Source organism: Struthio camelus, chromosome 1 (assembly GCF_040807025.1).
Source record: "Struthio camelus isolate bStrCam1 chromosome 1, bStrCam1.hap1, whole genome shotgun sequence".
NCBI classification, from domain to species: domain Eukaryota; kingdom Metazoa; phylum Chordata; class Aves; order Struthioniformes; family Struthionidae; genus Struthio; species Struthio camelus.
The window spans coordinates 158,504,654-158,528,489 of record NC_090942.1 but is presented as its reverse complement, the minus strand read 5'-3'; the positions used below and the strand labels follow the sequence as shown (position 1 = coordinate 158,528,489).

Below are 23,836 nucleotides of genomic sequence, written 5' to 3'. Positions count from 1 at the left end.
TTTATTGTACACATTTGCACAATGGTATTGTAGTTCATTCTCCATGTTTACAAAGCATTACTGCTTGGGTTCGGCTTCCCGAATTATTCCCATTGTACATGTTCATGGTGTGGAGTCTGTATTTTTACATTATGGGAAAGCCAGGCTGTTTCCCAGTCTCCCACTGCACCCCTTTTCAAAATAAATTACTCTGCTTTGGGAAATTTCTGACTTGTATTTAATCAGTTTCTTCATCAGGAAAGAAAACGGTGTTTCCTTAAATAATTTTGCCTCTTTTCAGAAGTGCGAATGTTTTTTTCTCTTGGCCTTGCAAAAGGATTTGTGACTCCTCTTTGTGTTAATATTAGCTTTACTCTTCAGAGTAGGGATATTGCGTTGATGATTTCCATTTTGGAAAAAAAGGCAAGTTGCTTATCTCATGGCTCTGCATCTGTAAAGATAATAATAATTCTTGTTTATTTGATCCCTTTCCATCACGACCTGAAGACTACATCCCTCTTGAGTAATGAGGTGTCGTCTTCCTCTCTCACACCTTTATGGACACTTCCTTAAAAATTATAGCGATCATTTCAATTCCGTGCATGTGTTTACCAGTAGAAGGAATATTAAAATGTAGCGGTATGGAATCAGTTTAGTAATCAGGCAGAGAAGTTGGCATGAAGGGACAAAGAAAGTTACAACGTTATTTGGTAAGTAGTGCATATACAGGGAACAGCTGAGGGACCTGACTTACATTCTGTGCTGCTGTCTCTAAAAGATTTTGGTTTCTTTGTTTTTAAATGGTTTTTGGTTTCTTTTTGTTTTTAAACAAAAAATGGGAATATATATTGGATATGTCTGTACTAATAAACTAAACAATGCTACAGAGCGTTTATTCCCAGATACCAGGACATGATTATCTCTACTGTTAAATTGTTCAAATGGTCCTTGGCAAGGTTTTTGGCCTATCCTAACTAGACTCTCCCAAACAACTCCTTCCACTGCTGAGGAATTTATCATGGTCCAGGGACAGTTCCTGGGAGGCAGCTTGAGTGTTATCCTGCTCGGAAGCCTTACGGTACGGAGAGAAGTTGACTGTGGTGCCAGAAAACTTCTCTGGGTATATTTAAATTGTCTTTATAGATGTAACTATTAAGAGCTAGAGAAGTTCCTGCCTGTTGCTAAGTTTCATGGTCAGCAACCTTCAAGGTGATAACCCTTTGTTACTTTCTTGAAGGTTATATATTGGTCATTTTTACTTTATCAGCTTAAAAATTTTACTCTTTGATGTCTTTGTATAAGACCATAAGATGACATGGTGACTTGTGCCATAAATGATATGACACCCCTTCCACATTCAGAAAAGCTGTAGAGATAGGGTAATTTATAAGGTATCCTTATCTTCATAATCACAGTTGTTCTGAACATCAGGTAGCTTAAAGTAAAGTTGGTATGATGCTTCTCTGAGGTAGTATTTTTTCTGCTTTCCTTATAAAAGATCAAAATTCGTCAGTTGTTCTTCAGCATGTTTTTGTAGCTGATTTTGCAACGTAATAGTCATTATCATGATTTTAAATCTCTTGGCCCTTCATATGCCTTGGGTTGCCTCTTGATGTGAAAGCGCAAAGGAGTTATATGAAACGTAATGTTTGTAAAATGCTTTGAAGGTGAAAAGCTCTACAGTAGGTTTTTATTATTACCGGAGGCAAAGTGAGCAGGAGTGACTTGATGTTGGACCAGTCATTTCCCAAGAGATGGCTTTGTTTTGAAGAGCGTATATGATTGATTGGGCTGGAGACAAAATTACCTTATCTGAAGTATGAATATAAATAAATTAATAAACTTTCTATTGTGAAATTATTTTCATGAGCTATTTGAAAAACAGGAGAGAAAATTACGGTACTAGCTTGGCTCTGTTCTTAGCTTATGTTTAAAGTAACGCTAACTTATTTAATCTGTTTGGCTTCTACTATCCAAAAGTCAAATGTCCTTGTCACATACGGTAGAATGTTGCTGTAGATTTGGCTTTTCTGTTCTACAGCTAAAATCAGTTTCAGTATTCAATATATGAATAAAAAAGTCATCTGCATTCAGAAATGGTGACATTTTATTAGAATTTTGTTCACAGGCAGTTTTTCAAATGCTCAACCTATTACATGTAAAAGAATTTGCTTTTTTTTAATAGTGCTTTAAATATTTCTTGAAATACTGACTGGAAATAAAAGTATCTAAATCATGAACAGGCAATAGGTGGTTGTGGAGAAAAAAGAAATGAGCTATATGGAAATTCCCATGTTATTACTGCTTCCTCACGGCTTAAAAGGAGAAGGAGGGAGCTGTGCTGTTCAGTTAGAAATTGAACTTCAGCTCACTAAGCCGGGGAGCTGCTTCAGGGCCGTTGCTTCATCACATGGCTGGCTGTCTCCCGTGCCCTTGCGGTGGGTCATCACTTCCACCCTGCAGTGCTGTTTTGACAGAGCCATTCGGCGGTGTCAGCACACGGCGCCTTTGGGGAGCTGGCACTGCTGCAGCCGGGGATTTCTGAAGCGGCTGTTGTTGGTGGAGGGGCTGCTGGGCCGCTGCCGGGGCGAGCGCCGCATCCCCGTGCGGCCTTGAGCAGGCTGCCTCTCCTGGTGCAGCTGCAAAAGCTTTTTGGCTCCTGCCTTGCACTTGCAGAAATCGTTGTGGAATTTGCTGATTCTGCCAGAGCCAAGCTCAGCACTTGTTCCCAAGTGCTGTGTCCCATCATTACAGCTGTTATGAAAAACACGCGGAGGCTTTTATCCGTAATAACAAAGCTTTCCTGAAGTGTTGCAAGCTCAAAAGATTCCAAGCAATACTATCATACAGTACGTCTTTACTTAGCAGATAGGGAGCTGCTTTTTCCTCATAGGCTTTAGTTAAAATATTCATCTATTATCATCCAGTTATGTTGGAGACTGGGAGGAGGGCTAAACTTTCCCTCCCTACTGGCAGTAAGGTTTTATTAACATTCAGGTGCAGCACTTTACAAATATTCTGACTTATTTACACAACAAAACTGATTAGAATAAAATAAACTGTTCTGATCAATTGCTGAATTGGGTATTGCGGCAGTCACGTTTGGCCGTGGATCTTCTCGTCATTTTTTTTCGATGTAGGCAAAGCCTAAATGCTACAGAAACCTTAAGCATTGCAACCAGATAATATTTTTACTGAACAGCTTGATTCTTCTGTTGCCTTTTGGGGAATGAGGACAATTTGGCTGTAATTCAGTTGGAACAAATGCTTATGAAGCAACTGACAAAAAAGCATATGAGTAGATTTGTCATTTCACCATGTCGAGTAATAAATAGTTGCGTCATTTCCAGCAAGCTGCAGTATATGCCTGAGAGGTGGTGGATCTCTTTCAAGAAAAACTGTAATCTGTACAAAGAAACTTAGAGAAGTGTGACAGATTGTAACAATTGTTGGTTTCATGTTTGCTTATTTATTTAATAACAGCCATAGTTGATGCCTGTAATTATTTCCTCACTGTTATATGGTATCTGGTAAAGAATAAACTAAGGGTAATGTTGCAGCTTAAGTATTTGGACAACCATTTCGTATTTCCTGGGCTACACATTTTTGGTAATTTGGAAGATAAAATTGCTTGGCACTGAAAATGTATCTCTTTCTATCTTGCACCTGAAACTTAGATTTTTGGGAATATTAAAATGAAGCTGTTTTGAACTTTTTTTTTTTCCCCAATTCTGTTTAGTGATAGTCCCAATGCTGTCCATGAGGTGGAAAAATGGTTACCACGACTGCACTCAGTTGTCATAGGACCTGGCTTAGGTAGAGATGATACTCTACTTGAGAATGCTAAGGTAAAGTATATAGTGATATTTTATTCTATGTCTTTATTTTGAATGTTATCAAACAATTTCACATCATTTATGTGATGTTTTTGAATTTCATTTATAAACAACAGATTTATTAAAATTATTGCAGTATTTCTCCACGATTGAAAGGAGTCTCTGTAATAAAATATTTTCTATAATTGATTGGCAACTGCTTCCCAAAGAAACATCTATCATTTTTTTTTTAATTATAAGTGATTAGCATTTATTGCAGAAAATATACTTTAAAGGGAACATTTTAAACTGGGATTCTATTGACTGAAAATTATGGCTTTTAATCGTGGTCTTCACTATTAAAATTCAGAATAAGGCTTAAAGTTCTGGCATCCAAACGGTTGTTTTGATTTGCTTCTATTCTGATTGTGGAAGTTGCTAATTAAGAAATAGACGTTGGCATCTCTAGATAAAAGAGCTCTGTGTTTTCTTGGGTGATGGGCGCCTGTTATATAAAAACATCAATATGAATTTGAGTTCCTAATTTTAGGAAGCCTATTTGACAGCTTCAGTCAGGAGGGGTACCAAAGAAGAAAGACTATGTCCCCTTGCAAGAGTAAATAATGCTCTTGATTAGAAAATGTTACAGATTTCTACTCTGGATAAAGAGGTAATCCTATTTTCTGTCAAGCCTAAGTGGAGAGCTGAAAACAGGAGCTTAGGTAGCTCTCTACTCTCAATAATATGCACTTATAAAGTCTTCTGGGTGATGTCTTGTATTACTACCAACATATCTTTGTACACTCAAAGTAAATGTTTCAGTCTAATGTCAGATTTTATTCAATTTGGTACATTTTTGTTTCTGGTTTTTTTTTTTTTTTCCCCTGACATGAATTTTTGAAGTAATCAGTGATGTAGTAACAAATGGAATTAATAGAGTTTACAGAAATGTTGACAGTCACATAATGAAATTACAAAGCAGAGGAAGCAAGAGACCACGTTATCCAAGAAGTTTAGAATACTTTAGGAGCTATGGAGGGTGTTTTGGCTAGGCTTTTGTTAGAGAAAGTTGCTACTGGAGTACTTCAGTGCTCCTTTAATGCTCCTTCTGCTTTCAAAAAATTTTTATTTTATGATATAGAGGTGCAAAACTGATAAAAGAGAGTGAATTCATAAAATGATCTATCTGCATACTTATTTATACTACAGAAATACCTAGAAGATTCCTTGATTTCTGCCCCCCCCCCCAATTACTAAAAACAATTTTGCTGTCTTAATGAGTTATAAAAATACTTTTACTTCAGCCTGGCTGTCCTATGTGAGCTTTCTTGAAATTAAAGAAATAAACCCACTCAGTGAAGACAAGGCATTTGGAAGTCACTTAATGCTAAAACTTAAGGCCAAGCTTATATGAGCTGCAGGTCCGACACTGTTAATTTCATGTTATATTAAAGTGTTTGGCTTTCATTGTTATCCTTATTTACATGTTTGTTAGTTACCCAGTTTTTTTTTTTTTTTTAATTCAACAACTATAATCCTTTAAAAAAAATTCAAGCAGTGAAGACTATATCTAGCAAAGTAAAAGCCCTACTGTGCTAACAAGGATACAGGAGTACATCAGAAAAGGAATTGCATGCTTTTAATCACTTGTTCTTGGTTATTCTAGGTGAAACTTCATCTTTCTCAGATTTCTTTTCGGCTTTGTCTTTCTCACTTTGGATTTGTTTAAATTCTGCATTCATCCAAAAGCTTTAATAAGTGTATGTGGTTGAGGACGAGCGAACTCTGGTTGCCTGCCTGAGGACCACTGCATATCCCTCTTGCTTTGGTGCTGATTTTTAAACGTTTTATCACTTCATCTTCAAGAAAAGAAGCAAGTGATGATAACATTGCTATTTTAAATTTGTATAGGAGGATGACTTGGTATATATATATATACTTTTCTTTCTTCCCTTTTAGGCTAGCCTCAGCATGCTGTCATATGAATACAGGGCTGAGATGTAGATTGATGTCTGCTTTCTGGTCAGGGTTTTGTATCATACTGGCAGAGATGATGGGAGAGGGCTGCCCCTTTTCCCCCTTCTGCCCAATTAAAGTGCTGAAGTTTAGGGCCTTGTCATATCTCTGATCCTGTTCTTATTTTGATCTTGTCGTTATTCTGCCAGCACATTGCTGAAGAATGTGCTTTTCCAAACAGTCCTGTGTTTGGGCTGCTTCTCTCTTCTGACTATTGCGAAATTAAGATGCTAATGAAGTAACCTGCAATTCCTGGTATATAGCCTGTGGACAGCGTTTTATTGTGGAATAGCCCAAGTGCTAACTGACCAAGTGGTACATCTTTCTCACTCAAGACCACAGAACGTTTTGCTTTCTCGGTGTCTTTATGGTATCATCTGCCTCCTTCATGCTTAATGGCTGCAGTGTGTGTGCTGTGTCATTTCAGGTCCTTTCAACAGTCTGATGAAAAAGAAGCACTTTGTGATCAGTTTTCTTTGATTTTTCCCTGAGAGTGTAGTGATACTCTTTGGATACATATTTCCTGGCTTCCTGTGAATGTTCATTTTGGGCTGTAATTCCAACAAGTCCCGTTAAAAGAAGCCACTCTAAAAGCTATATCCTCCTGTCTTGTGCCGCTTGTGTGCGGTACGCTCCATGCAAAAACCATTACATACTGTTTCTCCCTCACCTGGGTGAGGTCACATGTTCTGCCAGAGCGTCGCAGCTATGGGTTGCAGGACAAGGAGATGCATATCTACTGAAGAATGCTTTTGTCAGGTCCTAATAGCAGTGCAGCTGGATCCTATGCAACTCTAGCCTTCACTTTAGTTAGACTCTCCAGTTCTGGAGCAAACAAGCAGTTCAAAATTATTCTCACGAAACAAAAAGGAACGAAAAATATTTCTGCTCTGCTTCTGGGCTCTGGCCTGTACATACCAAAGTCTCTCTGCTCCTCATTCTGCTGCAGTCTTCCAAATGTGGTCACGAAATCTGGTGTGGGGCTTGGCTAGCATAACCAGTTTCCTCGTAGGCAGCACCAGGCCATCTGATTTTTACTTTGGGTGTCTGTGATTGATTATACCCCCAAGATTAAAGCCACATTAGCTCTGTTCACCTCGGAGTTCGTATCCAGCTAGTGGTGGTTTAGCCTCTGCCAAGAGCTGCCACATTGAAGCAAGACTGAGGTCCTCAGGACTGTCTGTCAGTACTTGGAGGCAGCATGTTTCTGAAGCTATTATCCCCTTTTCACTGCTCTGCCCTCCCCCCTTTTTTTTTAAACAGCAGCAATACTAGGTCCCTACTATATTTTCCTACCACAGGTTTCTTCATTCAGCCATTCTAGGGATATCTGCACTTCTAGTCTTATTCTGATCTGATTTTTTCCTGTAACCTGAGACTTTGAACTAGAAGAATTCTCACCTGTACTGTCAAGAGCCATTCCTCAGTTTTATGAGAGAGCCAAATTCCTGTCCTGCCAGATGATGGATGAATGTGGCTCCTGAAAGGACTTTGGAAAGGAGTGTTATACTACTTGCATAGCCCTCTGGAAGACGGGCAAAATGCTGCCTAATACTCTGGGATGTTCAGCATTCTTCCTGCTGTGGCCTTTCCCTTCCATTAGGTAGTTAGAGGCTTACCTACCTCCTGTGTTGGCTTCCACCCTCTTGCTGGAGACCTTCCTCTGCTCCTTCTAGCATGTAGGCTGTGAGGGGAGTTCCTGTAAAATTTTCTGCTCCTGAATTTAGTGGATCTTTATTGGGTACATTACTGGCTTGGTGAGCAGATGGACTGATACAGAATTTATGGTGGAACAATAGCATTATCATTGGGATCAGATAGGGAAAATCATTCGTCCTTATGAAAAGCCTTATCCTTGACTGAAGCAAGACGTTGACTTTGGAATCTTCTTTGCATGCCACTGGGTCATTGCCTCTCTCTTTCTGAAGTGCTAGTGCTGAGGCCTAAACTCTGCCACTCCAGTCTTGCTGTGTTTCATCTTACAGGAGATGGCTGTCAATGCTAGGTGGCTGTCTTCAGCAGAGCATGCTTGCGTCCCTCCAATATAGAGAGGTAATGATTAATAGCAAGAAGGGCTCTTTGCAGCTCAGGTTACACAGTAAAATTGACTATTTTCTCAAACTGCACACTTGTTCCTCTTGCTCAATTATTAGTCTTGTTTTAGCTCCAAGAAAATGTCTTGAATACCAGCCTGGGCTCTTCTTTTGACTGAGGCCCTGCTTAGCTACTATTTCTGCTCATTGCCATTAGTAGAAAAAATTTGTTTCTTTTCCTACTCCTCCAAATTCTACTCTCCTGGAGCTCCTGAGGCAGTCATTCAAACTATATTTTCTCCATAAAGATCCCAGCTGGGACACAAATTTCAGAAATCTTATCCTCCACCCTTCTTGAATCACTAAGTAGTTGACGTCGTTGTGGTAGGCTTGCGTGGAAATTTCTTGCCTGCAGTTATCTCAGGCAAAGGTTGGGAGATGTTTGTGCAGTTGCCATGGATCACCTCCATACAGCGTGCCTAGGGACAGTTTATTAGAATTTTTTTTTTTTTCTTTCAGGTGGATTCTCAGTTCCTCCTCGACTGAGGTTGGGGTATCAGCCTTTCTGTGTTTGGTTTTTGGTTGGTTGGGATATTTTTCCCCCCTTCAGACCTCTTGCATTCAGAATAGAGGCAACACTTTACAGGTTTTAAAAAAAACCTGTAAGAACAGGAGCAGATGCATCAGTGTACTATCTGCAACAGTTTGTACGACCTCAAAGGACTACAAAATGCAGAGGTGCCTCTTGCCATCAGAGCATATTCTGTTAAAATTAAATCTGCCTCTTTGGGTTTTGAGAAGCGATTTCTTCTTGACATCTGAGTGGCCACGCTTGGTTGCATTTGTACCAAACGTAAGATGTCTGAGAAGCTTCCTATGGTAATGACGCAGTTGATAGATTAATCTTACTACTGTTTTTGATACCTACGACCAGTAATATGGATATGAACAACAGAGTGTGTTACTGTTTGGAATCACTCGCACGTAAATATTCATTTGGACTCAAGACAGCATAAAAGTTATTTACCAGAAACTCAATTTTTTTGAGATTTGTAGGTCACGTGTGCATTTGCTTTCTGTCCTGTTTTGCCCCCTCTAAGGAGTTTCCTGGACATTCCTGTTACGGCTATTCTGCAGTTCATAGGGAGCTGAAATAGCACCAAGGACACTCCACTTTTCTGTTCTCAGTCTTCCAACTATGAGGAGGATGGATCTTGTGATGCTGTGAAGGCAAAACCAGGGGGCATGTTTGTGCATCCGTTGTGAGAATGCCTATGTAGCGTGCCTTAGCCTTCTCCGTCTATGCCCTCTCCCCCAAGATTAGTGCATATACCACAAGTAGTATCTAAGGAAAAAATACTCTCCCCAGCCAAGCCTCATTGCCTTCACACTGCCTGACAAGACTCTAGTTGTGGATGTCTTCACAGTTGCTGCAGTACGGTATAGTTCTTTGTGATGGTGGTACTGGAGCGGATAAAGTTTGGGAACTCCAGCTATGGGCAGAGAGGTCCAGTTGCTAAGCTAAGAATTATTGCTACGTGCTAAGAACTATTAGTATTCTGTGATTTTTCTCGCAAGCATCTTGATTAGAAAAATAGTGTTTGAAAATATGCTAACAGGACCTTAAATACAAGTTTATGCAGCTTGCAAGCAGAATTTATTTTTTATTATAGGTAATGGGTCTTGATGAAAATCATTCATGATGAAGCTGGGTGTTTATATGCTATCTGAGGGCAGGCTTATGTTGTTATTTCACTTTATTTTGATACTTGAAGGCATTTGTAAGCTAAATGCTGGAACTGGATACCTTTTCAAATCTCTCTGAGCACCATTCAGCTAGAAATCATAAAAAGAAATTGGTGGGGATAAATTATGGAGTTAATCCAAAATTTATGTTTATTTCAATTTAAGACAAAATGCATACAGCTTATCGTGAGTATCTTAAGCCAAATTTAGCATTAACATAGTCAACTATAAGCTGGAAAGTCTGTAAGTTTGCTCTGTGACCGCGGATGTTCAGTGGATGAGACATCATGAGAAAATTTAGTGCATTCATTTATTCTGGTTTAGGGTTCTTGCTTTGGATTGTAGTAAACAGGACTGTTGCTTACACTGGATTTGGATGGGTTTAGGAATGGAAGTGTATAAAGATAGCTTCCCAATTGGGGTACATTTGTACATGAATTTGGGAGGAATAACTAAAAGGAGTGTTCTTTTTATACATAAACAGGACAGTATTTCAGAGGCTTCTGCTATGCTCTTGTGTTTCTTTTTGTGTTCAGGCATTACTCTGGATTTTGCCACTTCCTCTCTAAGAATTTAGCATATGATTGCGGCAGATATTAAGAAACTGTTGGCTGCTGTTTTTCTGCAAGTTTGTCAGCAAATTATCCGCTTTGAATTCAAAGCGAGAATCTAGAGAATCTACGAGTGGATCACGCTTCTCTTTTTTAATGTAGAACAGAACTGTTTTGATTAACTGTAGTACAGTATTTTCAGCTTCATTAGTTGTAACAACAGCTTCTAACACTTCCCAAAGCACTTGATGAGCTTGGGGATGTAGAGAGGGACTCTTCAGAGACCCTTCTTGCCTGGCTTAGATGAAATATTTTCATGTACACCTGAAACTTGTTTCTATAAAACAGGGTCTAGTAGTATGTGGTGCTAAAGTTAAAAGGGAAAAGGTCCGGTTAAACTGAATATGGTGTAAACCATGAAGTAGAGAAGCCATTTGTTTCAAAGAAAGGATATTCTGCTGTTATATGATTTTCATTCAAATAATGCGAGTGGCAATCAGTAGTTAATCATTTCTTATGTAAGATTTGAGAGGTCAGTAGAGTGATTAATGAGCTAGTGATAGTTATGCTTAGAGGAATATATACAGTAAAATTGAGGCAATTTTAGGCTAGTTAAAGGTGATTTATATAAATCTTATCCACAAAGTGAGATTTTGACTGACATTGCTGAGTTTTGAAAGAATGCTGAGTTGTCGGATCAGTTTGTGGGAACTAATGAAGGCAAAAGCAGTACCTTTCAGAGCTGGCTGTATTTTTCCACCATTAGGGAATTTTAATAGTTATGAAAAAGATGGTTCAAATTTGAAGAATCTGAAACAATGGAGCTGCATTTTTAACGTGCTGAAAAAATTCTGTATCAAATATATTCTATTTAGGGAATATATCCCTGTTCCCACCCCCACCACCCGACTGTAGCCTTGAGCAAAGCCTAGACTCAGAATATTTGTCTACCTCTAGCTGTGCAAGATTACAGATTTCTGCTTGCCAAGCGCATCTTTCGAGCATCCCCAGCACAGAGCCGCATCCTGACCTACATGCAGCTGAGTCCGTGCTAACTCTGCATTTATCTGGGCTTGAAAGGAGGAAGGCAGAAGTGCTTCCTAGAGTTTTTAGTGCCTATTTGTAGGAATTGGTTTGAGGTGTGCTGGAGCGGAACTTGTTTGTTCCTCCCGGGCACCTTGGCAGAGGGGGGCTGCAGAAACATTTCCAGCTGCAGCACTTAGCAGGGAAATTTCTGGCTATTCCTTCTCTTTGTATCTCTCTGTTCTAGACAAAACTATGGATTCAGGATTGCTGGATGAGAGCAGGAACCATGTAGGAAACGCCAGCAATTATAGATTGCTATTCAGCAGCAGTTTCTGACCCTTGGAGGGCAGTAGCAGCTTCCAGGAGGGGGTTCGCTGTGAAGGGAGCTGCCTTTTTAAGCATTTAAAGTTGCGTGAGGCATAACTAGTGCCAGGTTACGCATATTTGGATGCCTGTACCGATCCAGAAGCGAGTGACTATTGCTGCCATTAGTCTGGCTTCTCTAGGTTAGGGCAGCCCAGGACCATGGACCGTGTTGTGAAATCAATAGCAGATGCTGAAGCAGTGAATCTAAACTACAGTATCAGTTACCGTAATATAACCAATATTCCAGAAAGAGTATTTGAGCTTTTAGAGGATAGGCCTCTCAGTCTCTTCAGGTCTATGGGCAGTACTTCTTTGACTGTATGTGAACAAAGAGACGATGTTTTACTGGCAAGGCGCATAGTGCCCAGGTGCCAAGGAGGTCTGGCAGTCCACCTGTTTGGAAAAGCAAGGATACTACTGTCTCCTAGAAATATGATTATCAATAAGCTCTGTGTGTTCAAACTGCTGTTTAAAGGGCCTTTACCTCCTTAACAGTCCTCCTAAGATATTTTATCTTAACTTTAGAACGTTTAGCAGAAGATTGAGCTACATACCTGGCATTTGCAGATTGTGGTAGAGTGTGCTTTTGAGGGACTAGAAGCAAGGTTATACTGTGTACTAAAGCAATTGGATGTCGCTGTGGTCAATGCTATCCATTATTATGGCATGCTTAATCTTGAACGTCCTTGAGCATACAGGTAAGGAATTTTGACAAGAGTAGGCCCAAGACATGACTGATTTTAAGGGACCTGTTCATTGCTGGCGTCAGTAAAGGAAGCCTTGTCCACAGAATCCTTACTTTGCAGGCTAGAAGTATGACTGTGTTGCGTCATTGGTGGAAATGAATTACTATTGTGGGACAGGTGTTGCTTTATATTCTGCTCTTGTGGTTCTCTGTTTATTTCATTAAAATTCTATCTTTTATTAAAAGCACTGGCTATAACTTCTTGATTCTGCCTTTTGTAAATACTAAATGCCAAGGTTATTGCTAGCAAAACCAGTTCATCGTTCAAGCCACAAGCTGGGATCCAGCTAACAATATATTACAAGTCATTGCAGGCATCCTGCTGCCAATCCACGTGTAATTAAAAAAGCTAAAAAGTACATTCAAGTTAGTTTTGGGAAAAACTGCACATAATTGTGTCTGTCTGTTCTGAGGTACCCTCGAGGACCAAGCTGTATACTGTTAAACATAAGCAGAGTAAATAAGGTATGTGTGCTATTTCCAGTTCGTGGAACTGGGTGGAGAAGTCCAGGCTGACTGAAGAGTTTCAATTATGCACGAGTCTGTGGGTGCTCACCATGGGTGCACTATCCAATTTCTGCTCCTTGTGGCCTTAGGGTGACCACTCTATGAACACTTCATTGCTGATTAGATATCCTTTGATTGTACCTGACATAACAATATCGTATGCAGTTCCGTAACAATTTGTTCCTCTCTCAAACTCTCCCACTCCTATTTCTTGTTTCTTGCAGCCACTGTCTTGCATCAGGTCATCTCTACCCATTCCCTTTTTCTGAACTACTTGTGAAATGCTGCGAGAGTCCTGGGTGTCTGTGTTTAGAGCAGCACAGGTGAATGTTGTGTCTCATAGCAAGGCCACGGCCTCTCAATTGCAGAAATTGTGTCGTGCTTTTCTTCACTACTGTGCCATCTTTCAGCACTAACTTGTGCACTCATTCCTTCAGGCCTTTTCCTCCTGAGTTCCTTTTTAACTTGAATGATTCTGATTTCATGTGTGTGGGGGTTTTGTTTTGGTTTTTGTTTCTTTTTCAACAAAAAAGAATTTTGTTTTGGCCAATCTATTTTATAATTCCCATGTGAAAGCTGGGACAGCGAACAGAGGTTTCCACTAAAAATAATGCATTAAGTTTCAAGAAATAGCTTCCATGATAAATAATTAAAACCCAGAAATTCTTTACCCTTTCCACTGTAAATTTTCCCAGTTACAATGATGATGATGGCTGTCTTTACCCAGATATAGCTCTAGTTTCTGTTGTGACACAACTTCTTTCTTAGGTCTTCCTGAGTAGATTCCTTGCATTCGATTTCTGGATGCCCAGTCACAAAGCAAAGAATTTTCAGGGAATTCTGTGTTTCGTGAGTAGCTGAGATATAGATTCAGGTTAATTTTATCCCTTCTGGTTCGCTCCCTTCAGTCACTCCAACAGAAAGTGCAGTTGCCAAAACATTATTTTGGACATTTCTAAATGTTGGGTATTTGATGCCCCTAACAATCACGATTGTTCTGAACCAAGCTGAACTTCAGCTGTTGCAGTATGATATATTCTGGGCAGAGGAAGATAGTATATTGGAATATCTGGGAGCTAGAAGCATTCAAAATGTTCATATTCAGAATACTGTTTGAAGGGAAGGAGCTGTGTCTTGGTTTTGTCATTGACAGTGTTTGTACATGTTGCTGTTTGGTTTGGGGGATTAGTGTTTGGAAACCTACTTAACTTTGGATTTCAAGCATTTTCTTAGTAAAGTTTTTAAGTGTATTTAATTGTTCTCTTCTAAATTCTTTCCCATATAAGTAGTTTTTGCATGAGGTAGAATTGAACGGATGGTTTCTGCTCATAGGTAGAATCCTATCAGAAATTGTTAAGCAGGTTTTGGTGTGAAAGTAGAGTTAGTCTCTACTGTACTAATTATACAGTTAACAATGAAGGGTCTTCTGTAGAATGACTACAAGTTTTAAAACAGGGAAGTATGGAGATACAGATTCAGCTGAAATTTAATTTTTGCGCTTTCTAGAAACAAAATACTCTGCATAGAGGATGAATCCATTATTGCTGTAAACATATCCTACTATTCAAATATTTCTTTTCCTGTAATTCTTGAGGTAACAATGAGTTTAAAAGTGGAATTCATCTCACCTAAGTCTAGGTCTGTAAAAATTAAGCTATAAATTGTCTCAGATCCTCTCTGATTACTGAAGAGAGACAGGTATGTCCATTGGTGACTCATCCCATCTTAAATGAGGTGTCTAACCCAGATGAGATGAATTGCTCTCCAATAGTGAGACACTTGACCTTTTAAATGGCAGCAGGTGAGATGAATCCTGTCCGCAATCAATAGGAAACAGAGGTTCTTTTCCAATGAATGTTGTGTTGTGCAAAAGGATGGTTGTCTTATGGGGATTCTCTTATCCCTATTATTGCTTCATTATGATTACCAGATCCCCCCCCCTCCCCCCCTCTCCCCCCCGCACACGCATGCACGCGCGCACACTCCTCTGCTCTCCTCTCTCAGGTTCCTTGTCTGTCTCCAAGCAACTTCTATCCTGGCCTAAGGAAGGAGGAGGACAGGAAAATAATTGCTTTTATTGGCTCAAAAAGGAGCTTTCTAAATAAGACAAAGGACTTTGTATCCCCTGATTATTTGTTTTTAAGAGGAAAGAAAAGCAAAGATCAGTTCAGTAGGTTAGATTAGAAGTTGGTACCTCAGAGACTCACTGCACAATAGAAGTTGCTTGGCCAGTAGGTTTTACTTAGCAAGATGAAATTTCTCTTCAGAGCAGAGGTCAAATGTATCTCCCAGAATTGCGGAGGACGTGTTAGGAAGAGGGGCCTCAAAGCATTATTAGGAAGAAATGCCTTATTTCTCTAGAGTGTAGCAGTGATCCAGCCTTCCAGAGGCTATTTACTTTTATGGGTACTTTTATGCTCTGCGTGCTTCTGCTTTATTTATGTATATTTTTTGCACATATATTTTGGGGGGGGGGGGGGGGATCATGGATCTTCAGAATGTATTGATTTAGCCTGCTGCTAAATACACACACACACACACACACACACACACACAACTGAAAAAAATTAATTCATTGGATTGATCATAATGAAGTTAAGAGAATAGTTTGAAAGACTGAGAACTTTTGAGATATGTTGTTTGCCATCAGCCTTCATTATGGAATATGAAGGGGAAATCTTTTTCATTTTTAAAAAGTGAACTATCAGGAAAGATGACAGAATAAACTGAGGATTCATACTAATGAGAAGCAGGGTGGTAATCATTTTAAGTATACTGAAGGAGTCTGAAGATGCTAATGTATGAAAATACTCTGTCTAATTAAAACTGGTTATAAAATCTAGTTGCAGTAAATGTTATTTGTGTCTTCAAAAATTGTGGGGGATGATCTGAATGCCTTCTTACATAATATCTTGCTAACCTCTGGCGCTCAAAGCCATATGATATCTTATCTGAAGAGCTTAGTAGAATTCAAAGTAATTGGACTTTTGGATGGATAACATTCATTTATACAGGGAAAAGATACATAAACTTGGGTGCTAGACCCACAGCCTTGTTTTATAATTACCAAGTAAGTCAAATTAAGCATAATAGTTAGTGAACGTAATACAGTAGAGGCAAATCAGTACTGTTTCTTTGAAGGGAAACTAAGCTATGTGGATCTGTGCAGTTAAACATTAATGAATAAAGAAATGACTGTCTCATAGATTTCTTAAAATCTTTGAAAGGAAGGCTACTTAGTTTTCAACATTCCCAAACTAATTCTAGGTATATTTTAAGATTCCATCCTTGTACCGTTGTTAAATATACTTATTCATAAATCTGAATAATTTAGTAGTGGCTAAATGGTGTGAGTTGTGTAAAACTTGCTATTGGTTCAGAGTTATTTAAATTGCTGAATATAGAAGAAGACTTGTGGTGCTCCCTTGGAATCCCAAGAACGGGAGGCACCTGGCCGTCTGTGAAACGTAGCCCAAGCTGAAACCAGTGCAAGTGTGTGTATGTAACAGAAAGGTTTGTATTCCTTAGTGGCTTCTAATTTAGCTGCAGCTGTGTATTGAAAAAAGACCTCTGCCTGTTGCAGTGGGTAGTGTTTCAGTGTCACACTTAAAACATGCAGTCCGAGCCCAAGCAAACAAAAATAGCGTTGAATTGAAGCACGCTGTTAATTTCTGGTCATCCTTTTAAAAATAGAAGGAAAGGATTTCTGCTGAAATAGAAAAAATTAGACTCATATAGGAAGGAGTTATTGAGGTTACGTGTATTCAGTAGTGAATAATTTACAGGAGGCAAGGTGGGCAGTTGTTTGTCTTGTCCACAGCACAAGAACGGAGGTACGTTCAGTATTCTGAAAATTAATTAAAAACCATACGATAGCTAATCTGAAGAGCTTAATAGCATTCAAGAATAATTTGATTTTTGACTGGATACCATACCCTGTTATCATATACAGGAAAAAAAGATAACTCTCCAGCTTCAAAGACATAAATTAGTAGTGACCAACACTCAGAAAGCTTGAATGTCAGTTGTTGCTCGTTTAAGAACTTTGAATATCAGTTGTTGCTGCTGTTCAATTAGGAAAGAAAACAAAGGCAGACAGTCTGCTGCTAGATGCTGCTTGCTGAAAACAAACTTTACGACAGTCTGTTTTATGGATCTTTTTGGTTTTGTTTTGTAAGTGCAAAACCTCCAGCATGAAATGACATGTCTTATGTACTCCTTGTCTCAGGTTGTTTGTACATGAAGCCAAATATCACAACGGGGCTGTCATCAGGAAAGCAACTACAATTAGTACTATTGTTATTAGTTGATTGCTATCATGATGATATTTATTTGGATTTTTCTTTTTTTATTGGAGATGCATGTTTACTATAGATTACTTGCACTGGCATCTCATGACTTCCACAGCAAGGAGAGCCAGTTAAGATTGTTTTCTTGATGTGTATCAACACCAAGGTGTCAGGTGTGGAAACACTATCGCCCTTGAGCCAGGAAGAATACTATGCAACTGTAGAATTACCGGTTGATATGGAAATATCTTCTGCTACTCTCGGTGTAGAACAGATTTTTTTACCTTGCTTTGAAACAACAACTTACGTGACCAGATTTATTGTACAGTACCTTTTTGATAGGAAGAAAATGCTAAATTTCTTCTGAATCTTCTGAGAGTTAATTAGCAAGCATCTTAAAGTTATCTGCGTTTCTTGCAGGGTATTATAGAAAAATCAAAGATCAAAGGAATTCCAATCATTGTTGATGCTGTAAGTACTTTTTTGATTCATTCAGTGGTTTGACATTTAAGAATTTATTTAGTAAATGTTCTTCTTACGGGTTTTTGCAGGATGGACTGTGGCTGATTTCCCAGCAGCCTTCTCTTATTCAAGGATACCAGAGAGCTATTCTTACTCCAAACTATATGGAGTTTAGTAGACTATATGAAGCCATGGTGAGCTATTTTCCTTTTTGATATTTAGGTACCTGCAAGCTTAGTCTTTGTTGTATTGCCTTATAACACCTCATTAGCAGGTTAAACATTATGTACTGTTTCTTATATCTGAGAGAAGCACTGTATGGGTTTTCATTCCATGAGATAATTGCTACACAAAGTACATTCTTAAGTTGAACTCTTTTATAAAGAAGGTGCTTTCTTAAGCATTTTTGGCACTTCAGAATGGGTATAAAATAAAAATTCCAGGACAAACTGATGGAAATGGTTTTTTTTTTGTTTGTTTTTCTCACACACTGAAGTAGCATGTGTTGGATTATTTTGTTCTAGTAGTAAAATATGTACCGTGTGTGGAATTCTTGTGTTGTAGCTTAGAGACCCTGTAGACAGTAGTGACCATCATGGATGTGTGTTAAGACTCAGCCAAGCCATGGGGAATTTGACAATTGTTCAAAAGGGAGAACGAGATCTTATTTCAGATGGAGAGAAAGGTAAGTGAAGCCTTCACTTTCAGCAATGTGATTTTTGTTTGTTTGTCGGTTTGTCTGCAGTTATTGTTCAATGGCTGGACTATAACTGTACTGCATAGCAATTGGTTGACTGTATTCTCCTGAAGATTGAAGGGAAGGGAAGGCTATCTTGGCAGATCACCTTTAGATGTTTTGTTTAAGGTGACATTTTAAAAGCCTATGAAGCGTAACTTAATAATTTATTTGATGAAAAATTCTGCTTATTTTATTTCTCATTTAAATGGCTGTAACATATTTTTACATTATGCAGGTACTGAGGGCTTTTTTTTTTTGTGAACTGTTTTAAATACTTAGCTGAGATGGTCTGTGTAAGTGTAGACGTTATCGCTAAATTTATGCATTGTTGTTTCACCATATATTGGTGCATCTGAAAAATGAAGATGTCTTCAGGTTCGTGGACTGCTCAGTTCCTTGATATTGTCCGTCACAGTTGGGTTGTAGATTAGCACGTATGTTTACGTCTTTGTACATTAGCCCTGGTAATTTTTTTTTTTAATTTAACTATAGATTACCATTAAAACTTAAAACAGTTCCTTATAAATATGGTTAAAGTGTACTTAATAAAACTAGCCATCTGTCCGATGCCAAGATCACTTACTCTGATCAGTATAATATTAATTCATGAGTGCCCTCATCCCATTTTGACTATGTGGTCTTGTTTCAAAGCAGCGGCTCTGCCTTTAATTACTTGAAACACTAATATCTGACAAACGTTAATGCCACTTCAAAATTGTTTTGTATATACAGTCAATTTTTCATTATTTGGAGCCACGGGAGACTTCTATATAAAAGAGAAAAATACATGTAATGTGATGACTGGAGAGCCAGAGTGTGCAGAGTGTGACTGGTGTGCAGAGCCACCTTCCACGTGCCCCCTCAGTAGTACAGATAGTATAGGAGACACTGAAGCCAGCTGAGGTCGGTCAGTCATATAGTGTACCTAAGCTGTCTTGCATAGTTTGCTGTCATATCTGCACCCAGAGCAGACTTGATTTGTACCCTTGGACAATCAGTCCATGCTTTTAAGGGAGAATACACTTTGTCAGAGGCTAAAACATCCTGGCTCCAGTTTATGCCATCTAAAGAGCTTTAGAACACTGTAGCATGTCTGGTGTTTGTATTTTTATGTTCCCTGTGTTCTCTATATACCGGATTGTTGCTTTTTTAATGAAAGTCAGGAAAACTGAGGGAGCGCTTTAGACCGGGCACCTAATTTAGCATATCTCTGCTCTCCTTTTCAGAGTTGTTGTTCTTGAGATAAACGTACCTCCAGCACTTGCTGGAGAGAGTAGACCCTCTTCTTCATTGTCTCTTCTCGTGCAGGACTCGAAAAACAGGGAGTAAACCCAACTCTTTCAGTTTCAATATTGAAACTGAAAGCTCAGGTGTGGCACAAGTTTGGCACAATGTTTTATGTGTGCTTTTTGGGCTTTTCATTTTTTTTTCTTCCAACTTTTTCTCTGCCTCTGTTGCATTCTGATTTTGTCCTCACTTAGTTAAGTAGCTATTTGATTTGAAATATAAACAATTTTGTACCTTTAGGCAGTTGCGTGATGTCCAGCTCTTGGTTGCTTTCTTGTCTCTTATGTTGGTCCTGTCATTGGTATTTTTCCTGCCCTGGATTACAGATATTACAGGCAGCATTCCTGAGCCATAAGAAGGCAGCTGTCAGGCTTAATACAAGTTATAATGTCTGTTACAAATAATGTTTTTAGGCTTTGTGGTGCTTATAAGAAAGTTCCTAACAAATTTGTAGAGATTAAAGACTTCAGCCTCCTTTTGAAAAGGCTGTTCTTTGGGTCCCATCAGCAGAGTCTGAGAGTTACTATTGGTCAATTTTTGGCATGCTCCTCAAATGCAAAATTATGTCGAGAAAGGAGATTCTGCTGTCTGCTTTGTGCTGCAACATAGAGCGTGTTTTCATGTCACTGACCTTGAATTCTCTCCCAGGTTTTTCACTCTTAACTTCTGCTTCTTTTCATCTGTCTGTTCTTTTGATCTGATGTCATTTTTTTTTTTTCAGCTGAGACAACATACATGATGATTCCAGTATGAGGGAAACCCAGATCATTGGATCAGGCCAATGTCCTCTGAGCACAATCACATAATTATGAAATGATCTGTGTACTCCTGTTGCCTTTTATTTTTCATGTCATCATCCGTCTGTAGTGCTTAAGCCTTACCTTCTTTCAGACATTTCCTGCTTGAGCTCATGTGCTTATCACACTAATACTGCAGTTTCTAGATATCACTTTTACACTTTCTCCTTGAGGAATATAATTTGTGCATAATTTCTGAAAAATTAAGTCTGAATGCGCGACAGAAAAAGCAGAAATTGCAAGTTTGACTATGTAGCTTTAGTGTTGTGTGTTTGGCTGTTGTGGAAGGGAGGCTTTCTGAGGATGCAGAATTTTGCAGCATGAAAAGCTGTGACTTGGTTCGTTTTTAGTTTATAATGATTGTAGTGGTGATTTTCAGAATACGAATATTCACATGACTGTAGGGAATTCAGTAGAATTAGTTTAAGACCAAGAAGGTTATAAAGTGATTTGATAGTGGGCTAAAAGTGCAGGTTTTGGTGGAGGATTCCTGTCAGTAGGTAGCTCTGTAATCTAAGCAAACTGGCACAACGAATTCTGATTGCATACGAAAGCTTCAAAAATTCAGATTAAAAGTAAGGCAGATCCTGTTAACGGTCAAAGAAATTAGCTATGAGAATAACATACCTAGAACTTCAATAGATTCTTAAACCGTAAACTCTGCAGATGCTTGTGAGGTTTGTTTTTATAGAAGATCAGATTAGATGATCAAAATCATTCCTTATGGCTCTAAAGTCAGTATATAATCACCTATGTGGCCTTTGTGAAATCAGTAACAATCCTCTACTACAAAGGAGGCCTTTCTAAAATTTGTCTCAGTTTCAGATATGACCTGCCAACTGCCCTGTAATCAGCAAGATTTAAAATTTTTATATACCGTTTTTCTCTTTCCTTTTGCAATTTCACATTATAGCTTGGTCTACAGTTGTTGATTCCCTGCTCTACAAAGATGAGCTTCACCGTGTTCTTGGTAGGTGATATCAGTGCCATCACTGACCAGGGTAGAAATGAGTACTCAACCTGTAGGTAAAAGGTAAGTCAGCTTTTATTCACTATGGCACAGCTCTCCAAGGTTTTCTTTTTATTGTTCTTTGGAGAACTGGTCAATAATAAAGTGTGGTTATACCAATCTTAGTGCCTAACATGTTTAAAACTTGGTTAGGTCCTTGAAGTAGGATGTTTTGGTGTGTCTTTAGTTTATTTTTTATTATTTTAAAATGAATTTTTCTATATTTTCACTGGCACCTGTGTTTGTCCTCTCCTCTCCCCTCCAAAAGGCAGTCTTTATGAGTAACCAGCCAGCAGCTGCCTGTAACTACTTTTACCTGGAGCCAGTAGCCAAACATAGTTTCTCTTCTGTTGCCCAGCTGCAGCTATGGTCAAGAGAAGCAAAGAAGCGTGTGAGAGGGAGTGTCTGCTACTGAATATGGGGTAAAAAGCTAGCCATTTCCATAAATCCCCAAGCAGTGCTTATAATTTCAGCCTTTCATTCCCTATACAAGTGGAGAGGAAGCTATTCAGTGCTTGCCAGTCCCACTCTCACTTAGATAAAAGCTGTTATGGTGTCCAGCTGCCCAGCAGATTCTGCCTTTGTTTTAACTTGGAGGCAGTACCTTCGGCTGCGCTTCTACTGCAGACTGAGCAAAACAGGGAGGCTGCGCTTCCCGTCCACAGTGCTATCTATGTTCTCCGTTGCATGCACAGCCCAGCCTTTTGTCTCCCTGACGTTATTCTGCCCCACTTGTCATCTGCTGGCTCTTGCACGTATCCAAGAAAAGTAAAATAAGACTTGAATTTTTTTTTTTTCCTTTCGTTTAAGTTGCCTAGTGTCTCACACTCAAGGACCTATCTAAGTTTTAAAAGTGTGATTAGGGAGTACAACAGTATAAACACCCTTTATATGAAAGCCAGCTTACGTTTTCCACGTGAGTTGAGTGATTTCTCCAGCCCTTATCGTTAATATTGGCTTTGTTGTCCTTTTTCACTCAGGTTCATGTTTCTGGGAGTCCGCAGTCTCCAGCTATGTACTTTTGTGAACTAACTTGCAAAAGGAAAAAGATAAATTTCTACTAGTATGAGTAGCTGCCAGGTCAGAGATGGTTTATCAGTAAAAGATGATAAACCAGAGATGGTTTATCAGAGCTTTTAGTTAAGCTCTGGTAATGGTCTAAACCTGAATCTGGCATTTGATGAAGCAAAATGGTACTTGATAGCTATGTTGTTTTGCATAGAAGTGGTAACCTTAAGCCTTTTAATTAAAATGGGATTATTTGTTGTGCTGAGGGATAGCCGATGTTAGCTAACTAATCTAGTTGGATCATAGCAGAAGTCAGAATGTTGTACCTTTCGTGCGTGGATCCTTGAGCACTTTAAGAGATGGATAAATGTAATTACTCCCGCTTTGTGGATGGAGGGAAACAAGTACAGAGAGCCTGTTTAGGACATCCAGGATTTCGGTATAAAACCATAATCTGCGGGCTGTCTTTTGGTCTGCAGCCTCAATAAATGTGGTATTTCACTTAGGATTGTCAGCCTTCTTTATTGTCAGCAGTATTAAGTGTTTAGTCTTACCTAGCTTTCCCGTATTTCACATTTTATGATCTAAATAAAAACATCAAAATTAATCTCTGTTTTGTTCACTATTATGAACGTTGTAAATCAAGAACATGTGGACATATGTTACTTTTTGCGGTAAAAGGGCATTTGGTTTTCTGGCAGTAATATGTGTTTAGAAGCTCGCTTTGTAAGTAAGACTGCCTTGCGTATAGCCTTATCTGAATTAACGTTTCCTTGTTAACTCACAGTACTTGATCTCAGCAAGACTACTAAATTATTATTTTTTTTAATTTAAGGAGAGACCAGCTATTTTCAGTTACATAAAAGGCTTTTTTTTTTTTTAATTAAATGCACAATAGCCATGTGTCATTCTTTTGGGTTTTGATCTGCCAGCACAGTTTGGATTGAGAGCTCCTTTATTTTAAAACTTGTTGGCAGTGGTAGCTAAGCATGATGTCACAGTTTGAATGCTTCCCCAAATGCGAATGTTTATCTTATCTCCAAGGCATGCTGAAAAAGGAGTGATGATATCATATTTTATGGCCTGAAATATATGAGGCTTAGAGCTACTAAATGACTTGTCCATAATTCCCCAAGAAGTCTGGGGCAGAGTTTGGAATTGTTTAGTATATTATAACCTAAAACTCTTTTGAGTTTTTGCTTTCCAGGATTCTGTCACTATGATAACCTTCATTTTTTTGTTTCTGTTTCACTCGTATTTCAGTGCAAATTGTTTTAATGGACTTAGGTAAGCAAGAAGCGCGGGTGACTCTATATGGCTGGGATGTATTTGTTGCATACAGCTCTGGCAGCATTTGTGTGCGTCTGCAAAACCCATGCAGTTTAATGATTAAGCTTACATTGGAAACGATTGCACAGGGCTGTGGTTGTTCTGACTGTAGCAGATCTCCCTTGCTGTATT

At 38.8% G+C, this 23,836-nt stretch overlaps 1 protein-coding gene across 3 annotated transcripts in view; it reads left to right on the top strand.

The window, feature by feature from the left end:
* Positions 1–23,836, top strand: part of NAXD (NAD(P)HX dehydratase) — a 51,165-nt gene that overhangs the window by 19,615 nt on the left and 7,714 nt on the right. For all 3 annotated transcript variants that reach the window (XM_068927350.1, XM_068927357.1, XM_068927342.1), the window contains exons 7-10: positions 3,719–3,827; positions 17,494–17,544; positions 17,625–17,729; positions 18,100–18,220. In XM_068927350.1, the coding sequence (XP_068783451.1) occupies positions 3,719–3,827; positions 17,494–17,544; positions 17,625–17,729; positions 18,100–18,220 (386 nt within the window). The remainder of the gene's footprint in view (positions 1–3,718; positions 3,828–17,493; positions 17,545–17,624; positions 17,730–18,099; positions 18,221–23,836) is intronic.